Source organism: Musa acuminata, chromosome BXJ2-6 (assembly GCF_036884655.1).
Source record: "Musa acuminata AAA Group cultivar baxijiao chromosome BXJ2-6, Cavendish_Baxijiao_AAA, whole genome shotgun sequence".
Classification (NCBI taxonomy): domain Eukaryota; kingdom Viridiplantae; phylum Streptophyta; class Magnoliopsida; order Zingiberales; family Musaceae; genus Musa; species Musa acuminata.
This window is the reverse complement of record NC_088343.1, coordinates 16,312,314-16,334,574: the sequence shown is the minus strand read 5'-3', so window position 1 is coordinate 16,334,574 and position 22,261 is coordinate 16,312,314. Positions and strand designations below refer to the sequence as shown.

At 43.1% G+C, this 22,261-nt stretch overlaps 2 protein-coding genes across 6 annotated transcripts; both read left to right on the top strand.

Moving 5' to 3' along the window:
• Nucleotides 1-867: 867 nt before the first annotated feature.
• LOC103988529 (spliceosome-associated protein 130 A) lies at nt 868-7,945 on the top strand. Of its 5 annotated transcripts, none has more exons than XR_010487846.1 (4): nt 868-3,962; nt 5,318-5,429; nt 6,070-6,142; nt 6,535-6,581. XR_010487846.1 is itself a non-coding variant. In XM_065113184.1 (4 exons), exons 2-4 carry the CDS (start codon nt 1,344-1,346, stop codon nt 7,619-7,621), a joined length of 3,249 nt encoding a protein of 1,082 aa, XP_064969256.1. In that variant the 5' UTR covers nt 956-1,095; nt 1,176-1,343; the 3' UTR covers nt 7,622-7,945. The 5 variants fall into 5 exon arrangements, 4 of the variants coding, with proteins under 4 accessions (XP_009405352.2, XP_064969258.1, XP_064969256.1 ...); XM_065113184.1 differs by lacking the exons at nt 5,318-5,429; nt 6,070-6,142 and adding an exon at nt 7,484-7,945 and having other exon boundaries at nt 956-1,095; nt 1,176-3,962; nt 6,535-7,026; XM_065113185.1 differs by lacking the exons at nt 5,318-5,429; nt 6,070-6,142 and adding an exon at nt 7,484-7,945 and having other exon boundaries at nt 958-1,095; nt 1,179-3,962; nt 6,535-7,026.
• Nucleotides 7,946-8,695: 750 nt separating this feature from the next.
• LOC135615109 (aminomethyltransferase, mitochondrial-like) lies at nt 8,696-12,200 on the top strand. The gene is made up of 3 exons (XM_065113183.1): nt 8,696-9,438; nt 10,649-10,767; nt 11,544-12,200. The coding sequence occupies exons 1-3, from the start codon at nt 8,863-8,865 to the stop codon at nt 12,088-12,090; spliced, it is 1,242 nt and encodes a 413-aa protein (XP_064969255.1). The 5' UTR covers nt 8,696-8,862; the 3' UTR covers nt 12,091-12,200.
• The last annotated feature ends 10,061 nt before the right edge of the window (nt 12,201-22,261 follow it).

The following is a 22,261-nucleotide window of genomic DNA, read 5'->3' as shown; positions in this document are numbered from 1 at the left end:
AATGAGCAAAATCTCGTACAACATAGGGGGATCAACATGCTCTCATGTACAGAACCATATGTGGCATGCAAGCAAGTAGAAAAAAAGAGGAGAGGAGGAAATTAGTCACTAACGAAGGTGGTGCTGGAATCTTTTCTAGAACGTTAGTTGGTCTTGTGTGCTATCGACATCGTCGTTGGTTTGACATTCGTAGCATAATTGGAGGGGAGGGAATCAAAGCAAAAGAGAGTGATTTCTATTAAGGCTTTTAAGTTACCAAGTGAAAAGTTTATATAAAATTATATGAAATTAATAATTTTAAAAATAATACAATTATTTTTTTTTAATTTTTTTAATTCATGTCCTTTTTGTAAGTGATGTGATTTTCTTCATCAATAAAATTAATGATTTAAAAAAATTAAAATTAAATATTTCATAATTATAGGGATGCCAGTATTATTTTTTTAAAGATAAAGATTGAGATATTAATCATAATGAACTATGCTAATATGAAATTATTCTCTCTAATCGTGATCGCGCCGTATGTACGTATTTATAGATGACTGTGTCTGTGTACGTATGTACCCTTGTACGTTTCTCTCCCGTCGGGAGCACTCTCCAGCTCGTTCGATTCCGACGAAAATTCTAATGACTTGCCAACATTCTACGGGACGAATTAGCCCGTGACACGAGAGCAGGTCCCAGTTTCGTTTCTATTGGGACCCATCCGTTACACTCAGTTATAACAAGGGTACTAAAATTGGGTGTAAACAATACGGTAAAAAATATCGATCTCTTTTCCGTTTTTAATGATACCTCAAAGTGATATGTGCCTTCCCTCTCCCCATTTCCTCTTTGGCCCTTTCATTTCTTCCCCCCCCCCCCCCCCCCCCAACACCCTAACCCTAAAAGCCATCTCTAAAACCCTAATCTCCTTCCTCTTCTCTTTTAGAAGAAAGGGAAGAAGGTGGGGAAAGATGTATCTGTACAGCTTGACACTGCAGCAGGCGGGCGGGGTGGTGTGCGCCACGAACGGCAACTTCGTGGGCGGGAAGACGCAGGAGATCGTGGTGGCTCGGGGCAAGACTCTGGACCTGCTCCGCCCGGACGACGCTGGTAAGCTTCAAACCCTCCTCTCCGTCGAGGTCTTCGGTGCCATCCGCTCCCTCTCTCAGTTCCGCCTCACCGGCTCCCAGAAGGACTACGTCGTCGTCGGTTCTGACTCCGGCCGCCTCGTCATCCTCGAGTACTCCCGTGAGCGCAACCTCTTCCACAAGGTCCATCAGGAGACCTTTGGCAAGTCTGGCTGCCGCCGCATCGTCCCCGGCCAGTTCCTCGCCGTCGACCCGAAAGGCCGTGCCGCCATGGCCACCGCCTGCGAGAAGCAGAAACTAGTTTACGTCCTCAACCGTGACGCCGCGGCCCGCCTCACTATCTCTTCGCCCCTCGAGGCGCACAAGTCCCACACTATCTCCTACTCTGTTGTTGGCGTCGACTGTGGCTTTGACAACCCTGTCTTCGCCGCCATTGAGCTCGATTACTCCGAGGCCGACCTCGATCCCACAGGCCAGGCTGCGGCCGAGGCCCAGAAGCACCTCACTTTTTATGAGCTGGATCTTGGCCTCAATCACGTCTCCCGCAAGTGGTCCGAGCCCGTTGACAATGGTGCCAACCTCCTCGTCACCGTGCCTGGTGGTGGCGATGGCCCCAGTGGCGTCCTTGTCTGCGCTGAGAACTTTGTCATCTACAAGAACCAGGGCCACCCGGATGTCCGTGCTGTCATCCCCCGTCGTGCTGACCTCCCTGCAGAGCGTGGTGTCCTCGTTGTCTCTGCCGCCACCCATCGCCAAAAATCCATGTTTTTCTTCCTTCTGCAGACTGAGTATGGGGACATCTTCAAGGTCACCCTCGAGCATGAAGGTGACCGCGTTGCCGAGCTCAAGATCAAGTATTTTGATACCATCCCCGTTACCTGCTCTATGTGTGTCCTCAAGACTGGCTTCCTCTTTGCTGCCTCTGAGTTTGGCAATCATGCATTATACCAGTTCCAGGCCATTGGGGAGGCTGAGGATGTTGAGGCATCCTCTGCCACGCTGATGGAGACCGAGGAGGGATTCCAGCCTGTTTTCTTCCAACCCCGGGGCTTGAAGAATCTGGTGAGGATTGACCAGATTGAGAGTCTTATGCCCATCATGGACATGAGGGTCATGAACTTGTTTGAGGAAGAGACTCCTCAGGTGTTCACCCTCTGTGGAAGGGGCCCACGCTCCTCACTGCGTATCCTGAGGCCAGGACTGGCAATCAATGAAATGGCTGTGTCACAGCTTCCGGGTACTCCCAGTGCTGTGTGGACTGTAAAAAAGAATGTGAATGATGAGTTTGATGCCTACATTGTGGTGTCCTTTGTGAATGCTACCCTTGTGCTCTCCATCGGTGAGACCATTGAAGAAGTCAGCGACAGCGGGTTTCTTGACACCACGCCTTCACTCTCAGTCTCTTTACTGGGAGATGATTCCCTTATGCAGGTCCATCCCAATGGAATTAGGCATATCAGAGAGGACGGGCGTATCAATGAGTGGAAGACACCTGGGAAGAAGACCATTGTGAAGGTTGGATCCAATAGGCTCCAGGTGGTGATTGCTCTAAGTGGAGGGGAGCTTATCTATTTCGAGATGGACATGACTGGCCAGTTGATGGAGGTGGAAAAGCATGAGATGCCCGGAGATGTGGCTTGCTTGGATATTGCACCAGTTCCGGAGGGAAGGCAGAGATCACGCTTCCTTGCTGTTGGTTCTTATGATAACACAATTCGGATTCTATCATTGGATCCTGATGACTGTATGCAGATACTGAGTGTCCAGAGTGTGTCCTCACCACCTGAATCACTCCTTTTGCTTGAGGTACAAGCTTCAACTGGAGGAGAGGATGGAGCAGATCATCCGGCTAGCGTCTTTCTCAATGCTGGCTTGCAAAATGGTGTTCTCTTCCGGACAGTTGTTGATATGGTTACTGGTCAGCTTTCAGATACTCGATCCCGGTTCTTAGGACTGAGAGCTCCCAAGCTCTTCTCAGCTACTGTGAGGGGCCGGCAAGCGATGCTTTGCTTGTCCAGTAGGCCCTGGCTTGGTTATATTCATCAAGGACATTTCTTGCTGACTCCTCTTTCCTATGAGACACTTGAATATGCTGCATCCTTTTCTTCTGACCAGTGTGCTGAAGGTGTTGTTGCAGTTGCTGGTGAAGCTTTGAGAATTTTCACAGTTGAGCGGCTGGGAGAGACATTTAATGAAACAGTTGTACCTTTGCGATATACTCCAAGGAAGTTTGTGCTGCAGCCCAAGCGCAAACATTTAGTTATTATTGAGAGTGATCAAGGGGCGTTCACCGCAGAGGAGAGAGAAGCTGCCAGAAAGGAGTGCTTGGAAGCTGCAGGGATGGGTGAAAATGGAAATGCAATGGAAAATGGTGGTGGTGATGAGGAGGAGAAGGAGGATGCTCTCTCTGATGAGCAATATGGTTATCCAAAGGCAGAGTCTGATAAGTGGGTATCTTGCATCAGAGTTCTTGATCCACGAACAGGAAATACAACTTGTCTGTTGGAGCTTCAAGAGAATGAGGCTGCATTCAGCCTTTGTACAGTGAATTTCCATGATAAGGAGTATGGGACTCTCCTGGCTGTAGGAACTGCAAAGGGGCTACAGTTCTGGCCTAAGAGAAGTCTTGCAGCTGGGTTTATTCACATATATAGGTTTGTTGAAGAAGGAAAATCTCTTGAGCTTGTGCACAAGACACAGGTAGAGGGAGTTCCACTTGCGTTGTGTCAGTTTCAGGGGAGGCTGCTTGCAGGTATTGGCTCAGTGCTGAGATTGTATGACCTGGGGAAAAGGAGATTGCTCAGAAAATGTGAAAACAAGCTCTTCCCTAATACAATTGTCTCTATTCATACTTATCGTGATAGGATCTATGTGGGTGATATCCAAGAGGTATGACTTTCTTCTTTATGTATGTACTTTTTGTCAATAGTTTTTTTTTCTTGCAATAGACTGATTTCATTCAATGGAACTTTTATTCTTGCCTGTCCTTTATTTTAGCTGCTGTTCTTTCCCACTCATTATTGATGAACTTCACTTTTCATGACTGGTAGGATTAGTAGGATAATATTGTAAGAACCCCAATTTGGCTTTAGCTAGTGTGTAGTACCCTTTTTCTGTATTCGTGGTTGATCATTAGGTTGGTGAGGTGTTTCCTCAAGCATTTGGAATGGATAATTTTGTTACTGAATGAAGTTAGTGTGATATGTGTACATCGCTATTTCTTATGAGATGCAAAAACTTATTGTTCATGTGGATTTAGTTTCATGGGATGAGAGTGTGCTGATACTTCCCTTGACATGGCATGCCTAAGTCATGTCCTACACAAGCCAGAAATTGGGCTAGTTATGTCAGCACCTCTGGCATGGATCAGCACAACGCATGTTGATATCTTTCTGCAACAGCTTGTTCCAGCGTGTGTTGGTTTGTGCCAACCGATGCAGATACCTTTCTTGTTTGATCTTGAAAGTTTGATTATGGTTACACAGCTTCTGCAATTGATTAATCTTCAAGGTGGCCTCAGAGACCTGGCATACATAACTTATTCCGTGGTTTCTTCTGCTTGGATTATCAATGTAATATTGTCAGGGAAGAATGAGGCCTGAACAAGGATGAAATATGTAGAAAGGAGTGACTTATAATGGAGAGAAGGGATATAAAGATAATATGTTTTCTCTCCTAGTTGGCTCTGATGATAGATGCTGTATTGCAGAACATGCTCAAGTGAAAGTATATTAATTAAAAAAATAATATTTGAAGTGGATAGGGTAGAGGAACAAAATTAGAGAAGGGAAGTGGGAGCTGAATAAAAAAAATGATAAAAGAGAATAAAGTAGCAGGATTTGCATTGCAACTACAGAGTATTGGACTACTAATCCTGACTTAAGTATGAAATAATATCTGACCCATCTTAATTTGGTAAACCTAGTAGTGGTGATTCTAATGTTAAATAGACATTTTTTGAATCTACCCTAAACTAGAGCTAATTCAAAATCTTTAACTGACTATATGGTATCAGTTACCTGTAGTCTTCATCATATTTTGCTCCCACTATGGATTGACATTGTTCTTTGCATTTTCATGATAGATGGGAGATCAGTTATGAGGGGGCAACCTAACATATTTAGAATCGATTATTGTGTCACTTTTTGTTTGTCTGCTTGGCCCTTGTTGATTGTTTCTAAGTTGCACCATATTTAGTGCTATATCTGAATGGAAAGTGTATCTAACTTTAATTTTATACCCAGTTGTTTCAAGGGTGATAAATTCCCAGATAGATTCCTCTGCTAAAGGACCTTGCGCAAAAAAATTTGCTTTCCGGTGCCTGGAGTTGGAACTTAGTTTGGCTTGTATCCTATTGTAAGTGTTTCAACTTTTAGCCCATAGGATAAAAAGGTCCAGTAGTGAATAAGAAATACTTGGTAATGTCTAGAGTATATAACCTGAGGTTGACAGTGTAGGATTTTTTTTGCTAAAATTATGTAAGGAAAATAATGTGAATGTACAATTAACTTTGTAAAATATCTTGAGAAAAAAATTACAAAATAGTTGGTCAGAGTCTAGTAATGTGCTTGTATTGTCATGATGTAGTACCTTTTTCACTCATCTTGAAAATCACTATATCAGATTGATATGCTGCTTGTGATCTTACTTCCTGTTCCATCTATGTGTGCTATATAATGCAAATTTGATCAGTGATCTTAATCCAGTAATTACCTAAATTTAAGGTGTGTCATTTTATCTGCATATTTTAAACGCGGGAGTTTATATGAATAATCAGATTTTGGGTTGAGGATCCCCAGTATGTGATAAATTGCTTGTTGACTGCTCAACATTATGGTGTTCTTATAGTGTCTTGTTAGTTCATTGCAACTCCCTGTTAAATGTTCTCTCTCCTTGTAGTGTCATTATTTGATCTCTATCAGGAACTTAGGTTGTATTGCATGAAAGTGTATTGCCCATTCGGTAGACTTCTTATCAGGCAATCTTTGTTTGACAGGAAAGGCTTGTAATTAACTTCGATCATCTCAGTTATAAAATTCAGTATCACTTTGGAAGGTGAAAACGGCAGGGTAAGAGCAAAACCTTTATCTAATCCCAAATTAGTTAGGACAAGTCTTGTATATAGCTAGAATCCAATGATATATTCATATCTGTGAAAACATGTTGGGTGTTGAACCCTTTGTATGTGTGATAGTTCCTGTCCTTCCTGTTCCTTGTGCACTTGGATAACATAGGAATAAATGAGAGCGATTATGCTGGACTTGTCTGTTTCTGTCTTAGCATGTACATGCACTTTGCTATTTGGGTTTGTTTAAGCATACAATACTTCATCTGCTTGTATATCTGCAACCTCGTTTGGATCTGTTTTGAATAGCTGTGTGCATGTAGTCATTAAGCAATGGATTACAACCTTTTAGGCCGTGTTTGCTAACTAAATTGTCATTATGGTGTTCTCTTGCAGTCATTTCATTATTGCAAGTACAGAAGGGATGAGAACCAACTGTACATTTTTGCAGATGATTCTGTTCCAAGGTGGCTCACTGCATCACATCACATAGACTTTGACACCGTGGCAGGAGCAGACAAGTTTGGAAATGTATACTTTGTCCGACTGTCTCAAGATGTATCAGATGAGATCGAGGAAGATCCAACGGGAGGTAAAATAAAGTGGGAGCAAGGGAAGTTAAATGGTGCGCCGAATAAAGTGGAGGAGATAGTACAGTTTCATGTGGGAGATGTTGTTACATGCTTGCAAAAGGCCTCACTGATACCTGGAGGAGGTGAATGTGTTATTTATGGAACTGTGATGGGAAGTTTAGGTGCATTACTTCCATTCACATCTAGGGAAGATGTGGACTTCTTCTCTCACTTGGAGATGCACATGAGGCAAGAACATCCACCACTGTGTGGTCGGGATCATATGGCCTTCAGATCTGCTTATTTCCCTGTCAAGGTGACCTTTCAGGACTCAATACAGTTTGCTTGTGCATTTTTAGTATTGCTTCTGTCTCATTTGCAATTCTGGTTCTTTGTGCAAGAGATCTTTCGAGCATGTAGTTCCGATGGTTTAGGAGGGGAGACTACTCATGATATGTGATGTGGTATTAGTTTCCGACGTTATGTTCTTTAAAGGGTTAGAAAATGATGGGTAATATGCTTTGGTATCCCTTTTCATGGCAATTGCACTGCTAATTTTCTTTGGTTGGTGTACTTCTCGAGGTCAATTTCAGATTGTCGTGTCCCATGGGTCTCTTCATGCTTGTTCCCAATTTGACATTCACATGAAGGACTACCTACTACTGCACCTTATTGCCTTTTGTTTAAAATTATTTAAGGCTGCTGTACTTCAAGTTAAGCTTTACAAAGATACACAATAAAACAGTTGCTTATTGAAGTAAATCATTCTACAGGATGTAATCGATGGTGATCTATGCGAGCAGTTTCCGACCCTCCCCCCTGATTTGCAGAGGAAGATTGCTGACGAACTTGATAGAACACCAGGTGAAATACTGAAGAAGCTTGAAGATGTCAGAAATAAGATAATTTAAGGATTGCAACAATTGAGTTAGGGAATGGATCCTGCTTGGCTTTATGCTGCTATTATATCAGCAAGCTAAACGCTCATTGTATCGCATTATGTGGCCATCATTGCTCAAAGTGATATCACCAGTCAGAGCCAGTTCAGCAGTTTAATGTTTGTCTACAAGTTTAGGAGAATATCTACATCTGCTGTTCTTCCTGAACAAGAGAGCATTCATCAGTTGTACTTTGAATTTGCTAATCTTGACATGTTTAAACTGTTACAAGTTTGGTTAGCTTGTCATGTAGGATGCTACTGATTAATAGTGACCATTGTGAATTTTTTTGCATTACTTATCGTTCCTTCCGAGACAGCAGCTTGGAAGGGGAAAAAGAGATCTTGATCCAACATAAACTCAGAACATTTTTAGTGGTGTGAGATCTGGAATTTGAGGTTCATAAGATCAGAGGGAGAATGAGTCTGCTGCTCCCTTACTGAAAGCCATAGGAAGAGTTAACTTTGAATCAGTAAAGAGTTTTGTGGAAGTCTTTTGAGTTTTATGGCATTGTTAGGGTAAATTAATGTACTTGTCGCTTCCTACAGTGGATGATGTTAAAGTTACATTTGTAATCACTGAAATCACCAGATTCTGTAGGAGGTTAGGTTAAACCTTAAACCCATGATGCACAGTTCTTAACTCAACTCTCAAATATGTTAGGCTCAGTCTACCCTGTGATCAGGTACATGTGTAACACTTACCACACATACCAAACAAAGGAGCAGACAGGCAGATTTGTAGGCTCTAATGCACGGTTATATAGTACACAAGAAACAGAAATCCACACAACAAAAACAGGGCAACTCCCAATTGCTTCACGGTATACAGGAAAACAGAAAACCAAAACAAAATCAGATCAGCCGATACAAAAATTACTCTCCAAACACCCAATTGATACAAGCAACCGAAAAACACAAGTCCTATTTGTACAAAATGACAAGGAACAAAAGCAACACCAAAACAGAAACAGAGGAGAAACCAAATCAAAACAAGCGGCATCCAGAGAGAGAGATAGTGTGTGTGTATGTGGTTGCCACTCGCAACTCATCCCTACTCGACAGAGCGAAGGATTAAGGAGTCCTCCACCACCCACTGCCAACCTCCTCTATATTTGTTTGTATATATCTCCTTCTTTTATCCCTCTCATTCATTCCCATCTTTTTCTTCCGCTTCATCTTCGTTATCCAATCCATCCTTATTCCCTGCTCAAGATGAGAGGAGGCAGCCTCTGGCAGCTGGGCCAATGCCTCTTCCGCCGCCTCGCCCAATCCAAGTCCACCACCCCCAAGCCACGCCACTTCGTCGCCGCCCCCGCTGCGGAGCCGGCGGAGCTCAAAAAGACCGTCTTGCATGACTTCCACGTCGAGCACGGCGGCAAGATGGTGCCTTTCGCTGGGTGGAGCATGCCGATCCAGTACAAGGACTCCATTATGGACTCCACCCTCCACTGCCGCGCCGCCGCCAGCCTCTTTGACGTCTCTCATATGTGCGGCCTCAGCCTCCGCGGCCGCGATTGCATCCCCTTCCTCGAGACCCTCGTCGTCGCCGACGTCGCCGGCCTCCGCCCTGGCACGGGGACGCTCACCGTCTTCACCAATGAGCGCGGCGGTGCCATCGACGACTCCGTGGTGACCAAGGTGCGGGACGACCACATCTACCTCGTGGTGAACGCTGGGTGCAGGGACAAGGACCTGGCCCACATCTCCGCTCACATGGAGGCCTTCAAGGCTAAGGGAGGGGCTGTGGACTGGCACATTCATGATGAAAGGTCGCTTCTGGCTCTACAGGTATATGAGATCTGCTCCTTTGGGAAGTCATGGAAATGTGGATCTGATAATTATTTGTCTTTTTCATTTTAATCTGATTCGATAAAGATTCTTGTTGTTTTATGCTCCAATAAGGGAAAAAAAGATTCTCATTTATTCCTTAGTAATTCAACTACTTCATGAAATTAACAGAGTATTAGTCTTACAGAAGTCAGTCTACATATTATTAATTTCCTTCTGTCTCTGATTGATTAGGGTCTTAACTGTTGTTGATTCTTCTACCACTGTTCTTGATAATTAATCTTGAATCGGCGAGATGAGATCCTTGTGTTTGATATTTATTCTAGGTTTGTTCATAGACCAGTAGATCGAAAGTAACTAAGGTCATCAATCTTTGGAATTGGTCGGTATCTGAATCCACTGTGAACATGTTTCCACACATTTATAAAGATAGGGGAGTTGCATGATAATTAGTTCTTCTAATACCACATTGCATGGAGATAGTATGTGGTACAGGCATTCAATACAATCAGATTACTTTGAGACACTCAGGTTTCTGTTCTCAGCTTTACTTGATACCTGTGCATTCAATAGAGATCATTCTGAACTCATAAATAGGTCAGATGATGTTAAAAGCTTGGTCAAATGATATTCCTTTTTGCCTTCAGATTCTATATCACATTCATTTCTCCTTCAAATCTACAAGCGCAGTATTATAGAGCTATACAATCTAATGGCCTGAGTGCTATCGAAATGGCCATGTTATGTATTATCTAATAGAGGTCAAAAAGAGAGAAGTTTATGATGCTTATGGATATTTCAATGCAATTGGATCCATGCTTGAGAAATCTGTCGACTAGCTTGCAATTTGGGATTTGACATCAATCACTTTAAGCATGAAACCTGTTGCCCTTGGTAAGTGGATCTTGATGGTCATGTTTATTGTTGAGTTGCTTAGAATTGAAGCATGATTTTGACCACAAGATATAGCAAATCATCTTTTGTGGTAATTTCTCTTTCTTTCTTTTTCTTTTAATTTGAACTTTTTCTTTAGACACTAAACATTTATGGCAAGCATATCTTGACAAGATCATTGAATTATATGCATTTAGTCAGCACCTATAAGAACATCTTTTCCTAGTGTCCATGTAGCAGCTAATCCACTGTCTTGATCGAATTGCTCAGCTCACTACATATGAAATGATTTGCTTTATTTTATATATGAACTCAGGGTCCTCTGGCTGCACCAGTTCTTCAGCTGCTAACAAAAGACGATCTAAGTAAAATCTATTTTGGCGAGTTCTGCACATTGAACATTCACGGATCACATTGTTTCCTCACAAGAACTGGGTATGTTTTATTTTCTTTTGCTTTATTCAAGTAGTTGTTTAACAAAGTGCTTGCAACTGACAATGTTGAAAGCACACCTGAAAACAATAGGAGTTTGTTAATTTAATAATTGGATGTGGAAATTGGCTTGGACTAGAAGCTAATGTGGTTTAAAAAAATGTAAAATATATAATAACTGTTCATGGACAGGTTGGCAGATGAATTGTGGATGTAATTTTACAACTTGATCAGATTTAAATGAAAGGCTCACTGTCTTCTTCCGTCAAGAGTCAATTGGAGTGTTAACGATAAACTTGTCGGTATTTTTGCCAGAAAAAGAAAAACATTCTCTCTGCTTTCTTCCCCATTTGCACTGTTTGGATATTTCTGCAACAACTCAACCAAGGGGTTAGCTTCCAGAAAGGGGATGGTTGGTGCTGGTAGAGGAAGAAATATGTGGCTCGTCTTTTTTCTCCTTCAAGTGATGAATATGACCATGGTTCAGAAAGAATTTCTCCAAGAAACTGGGTTTAATTTTGCAAGAACTTGTTTTATTCAGCATAGTTCACTCACCTATAGAAAGCGAAAGGTACAGGCTTGCTCTGAGTGGTCTGATAGAGCTACTGACTAGAGCGGGGGTTGCAAGTGTTCAACTATGTTTTTAGAATTTGGGAGCTTTGCTGTTACCCAACTCTTATATTAATATGCTACCACTTTATTCAGCTTGTTATTTAGCGGTAAACTTTATTTTTGTGAATCACAAATATCTCAGGTTCTCATCTTCCTGAAACTTTCAGCTACACAGGTGAAGATGGTTTTGAGATCTCTGTTCCATCCGAGCATGCAGTAGATCTTGCAAAAGCAATTCTGGAGAAATCTGAAGGGAAGGTGAGGTTGACAGGGTTAGGTGCTCGGGACAGCCTTCGCCTCGAAGCTGGCCTTTGTCTGTATGGCAATGACATGGAACAGCACACCACACCTGTCGAGGCTGGCCTTACATGGGCGATCGGTAAGAGAAGAAGAGCTGAAGGTGGATTCTTGGGTGCGGAAGTGATCCTAAAGCAACTTGAGGAAGGCCCACCTATAAGACGTGTTGGCTTCTTCTCAACAGGCCCACCTCCGCGAAGTCACAATGAGATCTTGAACAGCAGCGGGGAAAAGATTGGGGAGGTAACCAGTGGAGGATTCAGTCCCTGCTTAAAGAAGAACATAGCCATGGGCTACGTGAAGTCTGGTCTCCACAAGCCAGGAACTGAAGTTAAGATTATTATTCGTGGGAAGTCCAATGATGGCGTTGTGACGAAGATGCCATTTGTTCCAACGAAGTATTATAAGCCATCTTAGATCATGCAACTTCTACTTTGAGTTGCCCATTCTAATAGATGGTTTTAACTTGGCATTTCCTTCTGTAAGAATACTGAGTTAATAAAGAAGTCTTTTGCTTCTTTCTATGATATCTGTTTAGCATTTGTGCTTGTGAGATTACACGTAACCAGTAGAGAAGCAAAAGTGTTGTTTCATAAGATTAAATTTGTATCTCTGGATGTGTGAAGATAGTGAGAACATTGTCTTGTAGATATCGTAGCATTGCTGTATCAGAACCTGATGAACATTATTATTTGATTTCAGGCTTTGAAATATTCCTTTGAAAGTTGATTATGATGTTTGTGCATGAGAGACCAAACTACATCATACATGTCTAGCTCAAATTACCAAGTCACAAGCTGAGTGGTTGCCACTGTATCTCACAGCTTGTGAATGGAGGTCAAGAACAACATCTCAATGGTCCCTGCATTAATTAGGTTTGGAGATGGATGAGTTGAGTCTGCCGCTGTAATGTTGCTGAAGCAAGACTTTGTTTCCGTAGGAGCCTCATCATGCAAAACTACATTGAAGATATGAAATGAGAAAATGGATTGTAGAGCAGAAAGTGTGATCTCTAAGATAAATGTGTGAAATATTCTTTGAAAAGATATGAAATGAGATACTGGATTGTAGAACGGAAGCTGAGCTCTAAGATAAATGTGTGAAATTTTCTTCTAAAAAGATATGAATAGAAGAAAAATGTGACATCGGAGATCATTTACTCGGCGAGTATGAACCATGTGATGTCGTTATGTTCTAGTATGAACCACGTAATCGAGAACAATTGAGGTCTATACTTAAATTAACCATACGTAGAAGAATTTTTTTCCTCACTAAACCGTGCACATTACAGCAAATTTAAATTAAATTAAATTAGGTTTTTTTATGACGATAATGATGTGGTTGATGCATGAACGCCATGTACCCTACACGTCAGCTCTACGAGGTCGAGGTGAGTTTTTCAATCCACTAAATCATTTTTAGGACATGGTTATGAACCAATGTCCTCTTAATCATCCTAGTATGGAAAAGACTCTTGGATATCTCCACTGAGTCCTTCCCTATTCCTCGAATAGTTTGCGAAGATGCAGGAGAATGGATCTGACATTCATCTTTTCATGTGGTCTTTATAACTCAGGAGTCATGGAGCCCAACATATTGAACAAGAGTAGAGTCATCTATGTACTTCACGTAGCGAGTGATCTCATTCTTGCTTACCCCTTCCTTGGGCGTAGGCATCACTATATCAAGAATATACATGATTTTCTCCACTGTGAGAACGATTATCAGGTTTCAGAGCTAATCGGTATAATTTGGACCAGTGAGATAGTTGACATCAATTATGTCATGTAAGAGATTTGAATATGACATATTTCTAAAAATAAAGACGTAGCAGAAATAAATAACATGCAGATTTTGTAGAAAAATAAATAATAAAGATAAGAACTTCTATCTTAATCTACTCCCACTATTTTTTTATGAATAACACAACTCCCTTCGGTATGTGAATCAGAGACCCCTAGTAGATCTAGAGTGGGGATCGAGATCCAATCAACATCTTAACGTAACCTTGAGTGACTCAACCAATTACGCTAAGCCCGTAAAGGTAGGCAACTCTTGCTAATTATAACTCCTTGTGATTATCATCTTGTTTGACCTCCGAATCATCATGGCCTCAAGTGACTTGACCAACCATGGTGTTCGGTTAAGTCATTACCATCGTTACAAGATAAGTCTGATTCAACAGTATGCCCTCGAGTGACTCGACCAAGTATACCATATTCTCAGGTTATCGGTGACATCTCTATGTCGTTGGCAAGATAACGAATCGTGAAATAGCCGAGCCTTGAGTGATTCAACCAACTCAACCTACGTCACGAATCGGTCCTTACCTATAATGATGGAAGGCCACGTGGGTCAATCTAATTGCCTCACGTTTACCGACTTAATATTATAAAGAGAAAGAATTTTTTATTTGATCTCCTATGATGTGTCACATACATACATATTTAATATATAACTACATCACATGCAAATATATATATATATATATATATATATATATATATATATATATATATATATATATATATATATATATATATATATATATATATATATATATATAGTATGTGTATAAGTAATCATACATCACATGAGTAATTATACCAAATGATCATGAACCACATCCTAATATGATCAAGCCCAAGCCAGTGGGCCTAATTACTCACATCATCTATGTGTGTGGTGGCATATCTCCATGCCCTGTGATCGTCCATCTCGTTCTCATCGATTTCGTCGACATCTCAGCGTATCTCCATGCGTTGCGATCGTCCATCTCAACCTCGTGGGTCCCGCTATCACTTCCACTCTCCAACGGTGCCTCCTCGTGTAATTACAACTTAATCATAGGTATGCAGGCCGGGCAATAAACGAGAAATAAATTAGAGGCTTACAAGCCCCAATAATAATAATCATATGTACACACACATCACACGGTTCATGATCATCTATCCACATCATACATTACATGTATCCATCATCATCACGTAGGACTACTAGATAATAATAATAATAATTAATTAAAATTTTTAATTAACTAATATTTTCAGAAATTTGGGATATGTAAAAAATTTCTTGAATTATGAAGGGCATTTTGGTAATTCAGATAGAAAGGATAGACTCGAAAAATTTGAAGTTATAAGGGGCAAAACAATCTTTTGTCTAGAAAAACCCTAATCCCCTTCCTTCTCCTTGTTATGTTGCTACCACTGCCACCCTATCGACGGCGGCCAGTATAGGGGGCGTGGGATGCCGCCCTTGCCCACGGGTGTTGTGTCTACGGGCGGCCCCACCCCTGTGGGGCCAATAACCATAGCGACACCCCTTTTGCCCGTAGGCGTGCCCCCCAGCGGGCGCAGCAAGTCGATGCCCCCTTTACAAGCAAGCGCCGCTATAGGCGCCACTGCATGCGGTGGTCGCCCCTGCGGGCTGCTCGCCCACGGGTGATGCCACCCTTGTGGGTGTTGTACCCGTATGCAACGCTCGCAAGTGCCGACCGCCGCTGCAAAGGGCCTGCTTGCATGCAGATGGCAACTAAGGCTGCCATCTGCGAGGGAAGTAAGGGTAGCAGCAATAGTTGCTATCCTTTCTCGCTTTTGCATCAATAATTTTGACGTCAAAAGCCTCTCTAAAACATAATACATGCAGTTCAAAACCAATCTTTCACATAAACAACCTAGCTCTAATACCACTATAGGGAAATCTAGGTTCAACATTACATGTGTAGCGGAAGAACATAAAACAAAAATCCTAAATTTTCCAAATATGTGTTCATTGTCGTGCGAAGATTAGTGTGCAAAATCCGCAACACAGAAAACCATGTGTGAGACAGTTGTGTTACCTAGGGAGATCGTATATTCCTAAATCCCTATAGATTTGTTGGAGAGGATGAAGGAGGTCAAGCGTCCTCCTCTCTAGCGGTGATCCACACAACAGGGCTACAACGACACTCCTCAAATCTCCACGCCTGCTATCTAATGAGGAGAAGGGGAGAAGAGAATAGGATGTGGCAACCAAGAAGCCCCAGCCTATGGGCCTTTAGTTCCCTCCTATTTATAGAGGCCCCTAGTTAACCCTAATAGATCCTACCATATTAGGTGTTGGATCTCCATCAAATTACCTAAGTCTCTTAGATCAGTGGGTCTTTATCCAATAATCTCTTATTGGATCTCATACATAGGATCCAATAATTCAGGAGCTTATTGGATATTCAATAAGAGATAGGCTCTAGCGGATATCTCATATCCGAACCTCTACTCATCATAACACCTACCATATGTGTGTGACCCCCTAGGCCCAATATCAAGCTGGTTGTGAGTCATACATGTCATAACTCATTTTGGCTTAGTGAATTATTATCTCCATAATAATTCACTCGACTCATCTACTATAGATGTACTAGGTGACTGTGTCGTAGTCCCTAAACAATACAGGGGAATCCAATCATTTGTACATATATGTCCTTAGTTACCATGTACCTATAGTCCCTTAATCATCTAATATCCCAAAGACCATATATCGGGCATGGTATTGTCAGACGCATATGATTTCTCATCGAGTCTTGCTATAATGATATTCTCCCAGAGAACTCTTTCTCTCTCGATCCGAATGACTTGGCCAAAGATTTGTCTGAACAAGAACACACAAGATATTCCTCTCATTATACTGAGAGTAGATTATCCTCTATCGACATTCAATAGCCCTCGTAAGGTTGGCTGCCACTCCCAATAACCAGCTGTACTAGATTTGAAACTTCTAAACATGTAAGTCCGGTATCAAAGAGTAGAGTACTCATACAAGACATCTTTGGTATCTCAAGTCTAAAGACCATATACACTACTGGGACTACAGAATCACTATCTAACAGTAAGGCATCATCAACCATCTAGTATTCCGTGAGCGGGTCAATCAGTGAACTCATTCTCCAATAAGCACCTGCATTGTCTCCTTAGTGTCCCCACACGAGCAACTATGAGATCAGCTGCCTCCATCATATGGACGGGTATACAGTACACCAATCTGTCAGATTATCTCGATGTCCCTTTCGAGTAACCTATGACTAGGATTATTTAGGGTCCGTGTTTAAAGATAAATCAGTCTCATTATCATGATCTTATTATGATTCGATTCACATTGTATAGATCCATGGACATCATAATATATATATACATATATGCAACAAGTAATATAAAGTGATAAAATACCAAAATATAATAAGCAAAAAGAATATATGTTATGTCACACATGTTATCACTCACGTGATTGGCTTGTACGACACCTATGACTAGCAGTTTTGGGCCAAGAGAAAGGCTCATTCAGTGACCCAAAAGTTGGGTCAGGTGGTTGCTAGTCATAAGTGCCCAGCAAGCCAATCACGTGAGTGATGGCACGTGTGACTTGATACAGAATCTTTTTGCTTATTATATTTTGGCATATATCACTTTATAACTATTGCATAAATGCATATATATTGTGATGTCCTTGGATTTGTGCAATGGGAATCGGATCGTGATGAGATCACGATAATGAGATCGATTCACCTTTAAACACATATCCTAAATAATCCCGGTCATAGGTTACTCGAGAGGGACATCGTGATAACCGGATAGACTGGTGTGCTGTATACCCGTCCATATGATGGATGCAGCTGGTCTCATAGCTGCTCGTGTAGGGACACTAGGGATACAGTACAGGTGCTCATTGGAGAATGAGTTCACTGATTGATCCGCTTACGGAATGCTGGATGGTTGATGATGCCTTATTGTCAGACAACGATTCCGTAGTCCTAGTGGTGTATCTGGTTCTTAGACTTGAGACACCAAGGATGTCCTGTATGAGTGCTCCACTCTTTGATACCAGACTTATAGGTTTGGCTGTTCCCAGATCTAGTACAGCTGGTCATTGGGAGTGGTAGTCGACCTTACGAGGGCTATTGAGTGTCGATAGAGGATCATCCACTCTCGGTATCATGAGAGGAATATCCCATGTGTTCTTGCTCAGACAAATCCCTGGCCAGGGTCATTCGGGTTGAGAGAGAAAGAGATCTCCGGGAGAATCCGATTAGAGCGAGACTCGAGTAGAAACCGTATGGGTCTGACAGCACCATGCTCAATATACGGTCTCTGGGATATTAGATGGATGAGGGACTATAGGTACATGGTAACTGAGGACAGACAGGTCCAATGGATTGGATTCCCCTGTATCGTCTGGGGACTACGGCGTAGTGGCCTAGTACTTCCGTAGTCGATGAGTCGAGTGAATTATTACAGAGATAATAATTCACTTAGTTAGAAGGAGTTCTGACAGGTATGACTCACGGCCAGCTCGATATTGGGCCTAGAGGGTCACACACATATGGTAGGCATTGCGATGAGTAGAGGTTCGGATATGAGATATCCGACGGAGCCCTTGTCTTATTGGATGCAGATCCAATACCCACTAGGGAAAAGACCCATTAGGGTTTTGACACGGGATCTCTATAAATAGGAGGGATTCACAGCCTCATAGGCTAGAGTCTTTGCTTGCCCTTCCTATTCTCCTCTCCCTCTCCACCTCAGAGTAGGCCTGGAGTTTTGAGGAGCGTCGTCGCAACCCTGCTGTGTGGATCACCGCTAGAGAGGAGGACGCTTGACCTCCTTCACCCTCTCCTGAGGATCTGCAAGGAAACAGGGATATACGATCTCCCTAGGTAACACAATCTCTATACGCAGTTTTGTGTTTTACGGATTTTGCGCACCAATCTTCGCACGACGACGAACATCTTTTTGGGAATCGGGGATTTTTGTTTTCTTGTTCTTCCGCTGCGCATATGATGCCCCCCCCCTATGATTTCCCAACAGTGGTATCAGAGCCAGGTTGTTCGTGCGAATGATTGGTTTTGAACTGCGTGTGTTGTGTTTAGGAAGAATATTGACGTCAAAATCGTTGACGCAAAAGCGAGGAAGGGCAGCAACAGTTGCTGCCCTCGATCTGCATGCCTGCAGCCACCTGCAGCCGCAGCCAGGCAGCACAGCGCCGGCGCAGTGCCTGCAGCAGCCGGCCGGCGGCCTGCTTGCAGCAGGCTTGCTGCCGGCGGGGCTGGCAACCCACGGGCAGAGGCGCCGCAGGGCAGCGGCGCCTGCCACCGAAAGGAAGCGGCGCCTGCCGCCGCAGGGCAGCGACGCACGACGCCTGCCGCCGCTGCTCCTGCGGGCGAAACCCCCCCCACAGGGGCGGCCGCCCGGCGGGACAGCACCGCCTGCGGAGGCAGCGACGCCCGAAGGGGGAGCCCACCTGTAGCGACGCCTGCCGCCGCTACTCCCGCGGGCGAAACCCCCCCCACAGGGGCGGCCGCCTGGCGGGACAGCACCGCCTGCGGAGGCAGCGGCGCCCGAAGGGGGCGCCCACCCGCAGCGGCGTCGCCGCCAGCGGGCGTGCCGCCTGCAGGCGAGGGCAGTGCCCTCGCCCCGCCGCACAGGCGCCGCCGGCAGGGTGGCGGCGGCGGCAGCAGCAGAGGGGGAATTAGGGTTTTGGGCAAAAAGACAGTTTTGCCCCTATGAATTTGATAAATTCCAGTTTCTGTCTTTTGTCCAAATTACGAAAATACCCTTAGGAATTGAGAAATTCCCTACATGTCCCTGATTTCAGAAAATATTAATTAATTAAAAGGTTTAGTTGATTATTATTTTTATTATTATCTAGTAGTCCTACATTATGATGATTATTTATACATGTGATGTATGATGAGTGGACGGATGATCATGGACCGTGTGATGTGTGTACTTGTGATTATTATTATTGAGGTCTGCGAACCTCCATTATATTTCTCGTTTATTGTCGGGCCTGCGTGCCTATGATTAAGTTGTAATCACATGAGGAGGCGCAGCGGGAGCGTGGATGCGATAGCGGGACCCACGAGACGGACGATCGTGATGCATGGAGATGCATCAAGATGTCGACGGAACCGACGAGGACGAGATGGACGATCACAAGGCATGGAGATGCACCGTTGCACACATAGATCTTGATGTGAGTGATTAGGCCTACTGGCTCGGGCCTAATCATATTAGGTTGTGGTCCATGATCATCTGGTGTGATTGCTTATACACATACTAGATATGTATATATATTTGCATGCGATGTAGATATATATTAAATATGTATATGTGTGACATTTCATATTAGGAGACCAAATCATAGAAACATCTCTCGATAATATTAAGTCGGTAAACGTGAGGAAATTAGATTGACCCACGTGGCCTTCCATCGTTATGAGTAGGAACCGAATCCCGGTGTAGGTTGAGTTGGTCGAGTCCCTCGAGACTCACCTATATCGCGATTCGCTATCTTGCTTACGACATAGAGATGTCACCGGTGACCTGAGGGCATGATATGCTTGGTCGAGTCCCTCGAGGGTATATCATCAAATCAGACTCATCTTGTAACGAAGGTGTTGACTTAACCGAGCATCATGGTTGGTCGAGTCCCTCGAGGCCATGGTGATTCGGAGGCCGAACAGGACGGGAATCATAAGGAGTTGTGATCGGCAAGAGTTGTCTACCTTTTAGGCTTAGTGTGATTGGTCGAGTCCCTCGAGGTTACACTAAGACGCTGATTGGATCCTGATCCCCACTAGAAGTCTGCCGGAGACTTCCGTTTCACGTGCTGAGGGTGTCGCGTGACTCGTTAGTAAAATAGTGGGAGCATATTAAGATAGAAGTCCATATCTTGATAGTTTATTTCTTGCAAAATCTGCATGTTATTCATTTTTGCTACATCTTTATTTTCAGAAAATGTCGCTTTCAAATCCCTTACGTGGCATACTTGATGTCAACCGCCTCACTGGTCCAAATTATACGGATTGGCTCCGTAACTTGAGAATTGTTCTCACAGCGGAGAAAATCGTGTACGTCCTTGATACAGTGATGCCTACGCCCGAAGAAGGGGCAAGCGAGGATGAGATCGCTCGCTACGTGAAGTACATTGATGACTCCACTCTTGCTCAGTGCTATATGTTGGGCTCTATGACTCCAGAGTTACAGAGACAACATGAAAAGATGGATGCCAGATCCATTCTCCTACATGTCCGCAAATTGTTTGAGGAACAGGGAAGGACTCAACGATATGAGATATCCAAGAGCCTTTTCCGCGCTATGATGACTGAGGGGACACCGGTTCAGAACCATGTCCTAAAGATGATTGAGTGGATAGAGAAACTCACAGGTCTAGGAATGGTCCTAGAGGATAACTTGTGTGTGGACATTGTGCTTCAGTCCCTACCAGATTCCTTTTCACAGTTCATAATGAACTTTAATATGAACAAGCTTGAGGTGACTCTCCCAGAGCTCCTCAATATGTTGAGGGAGGCAGAGAGTACTATTAAGAAAGAGAAGCCAGTTCTCTACACTGGTGAGACCAGAAAGAAAAGGAAAGCAGAAAGGTCCCTTAAGAAGGGAAAGGGCAAGGGCAAACAAGGTAAAGCAAAGGTTGCTAAGAAAGACCCAACAAAGGACAAAGGCCAGTGCTTCCACTGTGGTAAAGATGGGCACTGGAAGAGAAACTGCAAAGAGTACCTTGCAGAAAGGGCGAAACAAAAGCTTGATGAAGCTTCAGGTACATTCATGATCAGTCTCCATTTGTCAGACTCTTATGATAACACATGGGTATTAGATACCGGTAGTGCTTATCATATATGTAATTCGTTGCAGGTTCTGGCAAGGCCTAGGAGACTAGAGAGAGGCGAGATGGACCTCAAGATGGGTAATAGAGCAAAAGTTGCTGTATTAGCTGTTGGCGAGGTCGCCCTACATCTGCCTAGTGGAGCTTTTATTGCATTAGATGCATGTTATTTTGTTCCTTCTATTATCAAAAACATTATCTCCATTTCATGTTTAACAGTTAGTGGATATAAATTTGTTTTTGAGAACAATGGTTGTTCGATATTATTAGATGATAAGATCATCACGAAAGGAACATTGCATAATGGTTTATTTATGTTAGACACCACTCCACATATCATGAATATAAATGTGTCCAAAAGGAAACGAGATGAGTTGAACAGTGCATACCTGTGGCATTGTAGGCTAGGTCACATCCATGAAAGAAGGATTCAAAAGTTGCTAAATGATGGATATCTAGATCCATTCGACTATGTGTCATATGCAACTTGTGAGCCTTGCATTCGTGGAAAACTGACCAACTCTCCATTTAGTGGAACTGGAGAGAGAGCCACTGAGTTGTTGGAACTCATACATAGTGATGTATGTGGACCCATGTCAACTCATGCCATTGGAGGTTACTCCTACTTCATTACATTTACTGATGATTTCTCAAGGTATGGATATGTGTACTTAATGAAGTACAAGTCCGAGGCCTTTGAGAAATTCAGAGAGTATAAGAATGAGGTGGAGAACCAGACTGGAAAGAGTATCAAAACTCTTCGATCAGATCGAGGAGGTGAGTACTTAAGTACAGAGTTTACTCACTTCCTCAAGGACCATGGGATATTATCCCAATGGACACCTCCTTATACACCTCAGCTCAATGGTGTCTCTGAAAGGAGAAATCGTACATTATTAGATATGGTACGGTCCATGATGAGTTTCGCTGA

What these genes read in the sequence shown, in the direction of transcription:
- LOC103988529 (XM_009407077.3), top strand. Translation starts at nt 957, where the DNA reads ATGTATCTGTACAGCTTGACACTGCAGCAGGCGGGCGGGGTGGTGTGC. An exon ending in ATGTGGGTGATATCCAAGAG is followed by an intron (nt 3,963 to 6,534) that starts GTATGACTTTCT and finishes GTTCTCTTGCAG; the next exon opens with TCATTTCATTATTGCAAGTA. An exon ending in CTGCTTATTTCCCTGTCAAG is followed by an intron (nt 7,027 to 7,483) that starts GTGACCTTTCAG and finishes ATCATTCTACAG; the next exon opens with GATGTAATCGATGGTGATCT.
- LOC135615109 (XM_065113183.1), top strand. Translation starts at nt 8,863, where the DNA reads ATGAGAGGAGGCAGCCTCTGGCAGCTGGGCCAATGCCTCTTCCGCCGC. An exon ending in GGTCGCTTCTGGCTCTACAG is followed by an intron (nt 9,439 to 10,648) that starts GTATATGAGATC and finishes ATATGAACTCAG; the next exon opens with GGTCCTCTGGCTGCACCAGT. An exon ending in TGTTTCCTCACAAGAACTGG is followed by an intron (nt 10,768 to 11,543) that starts GTATGTTTTATT and finishes TGAAACTTTCAG; the next exon opens with CTACACAGGTGAAGATGGTT.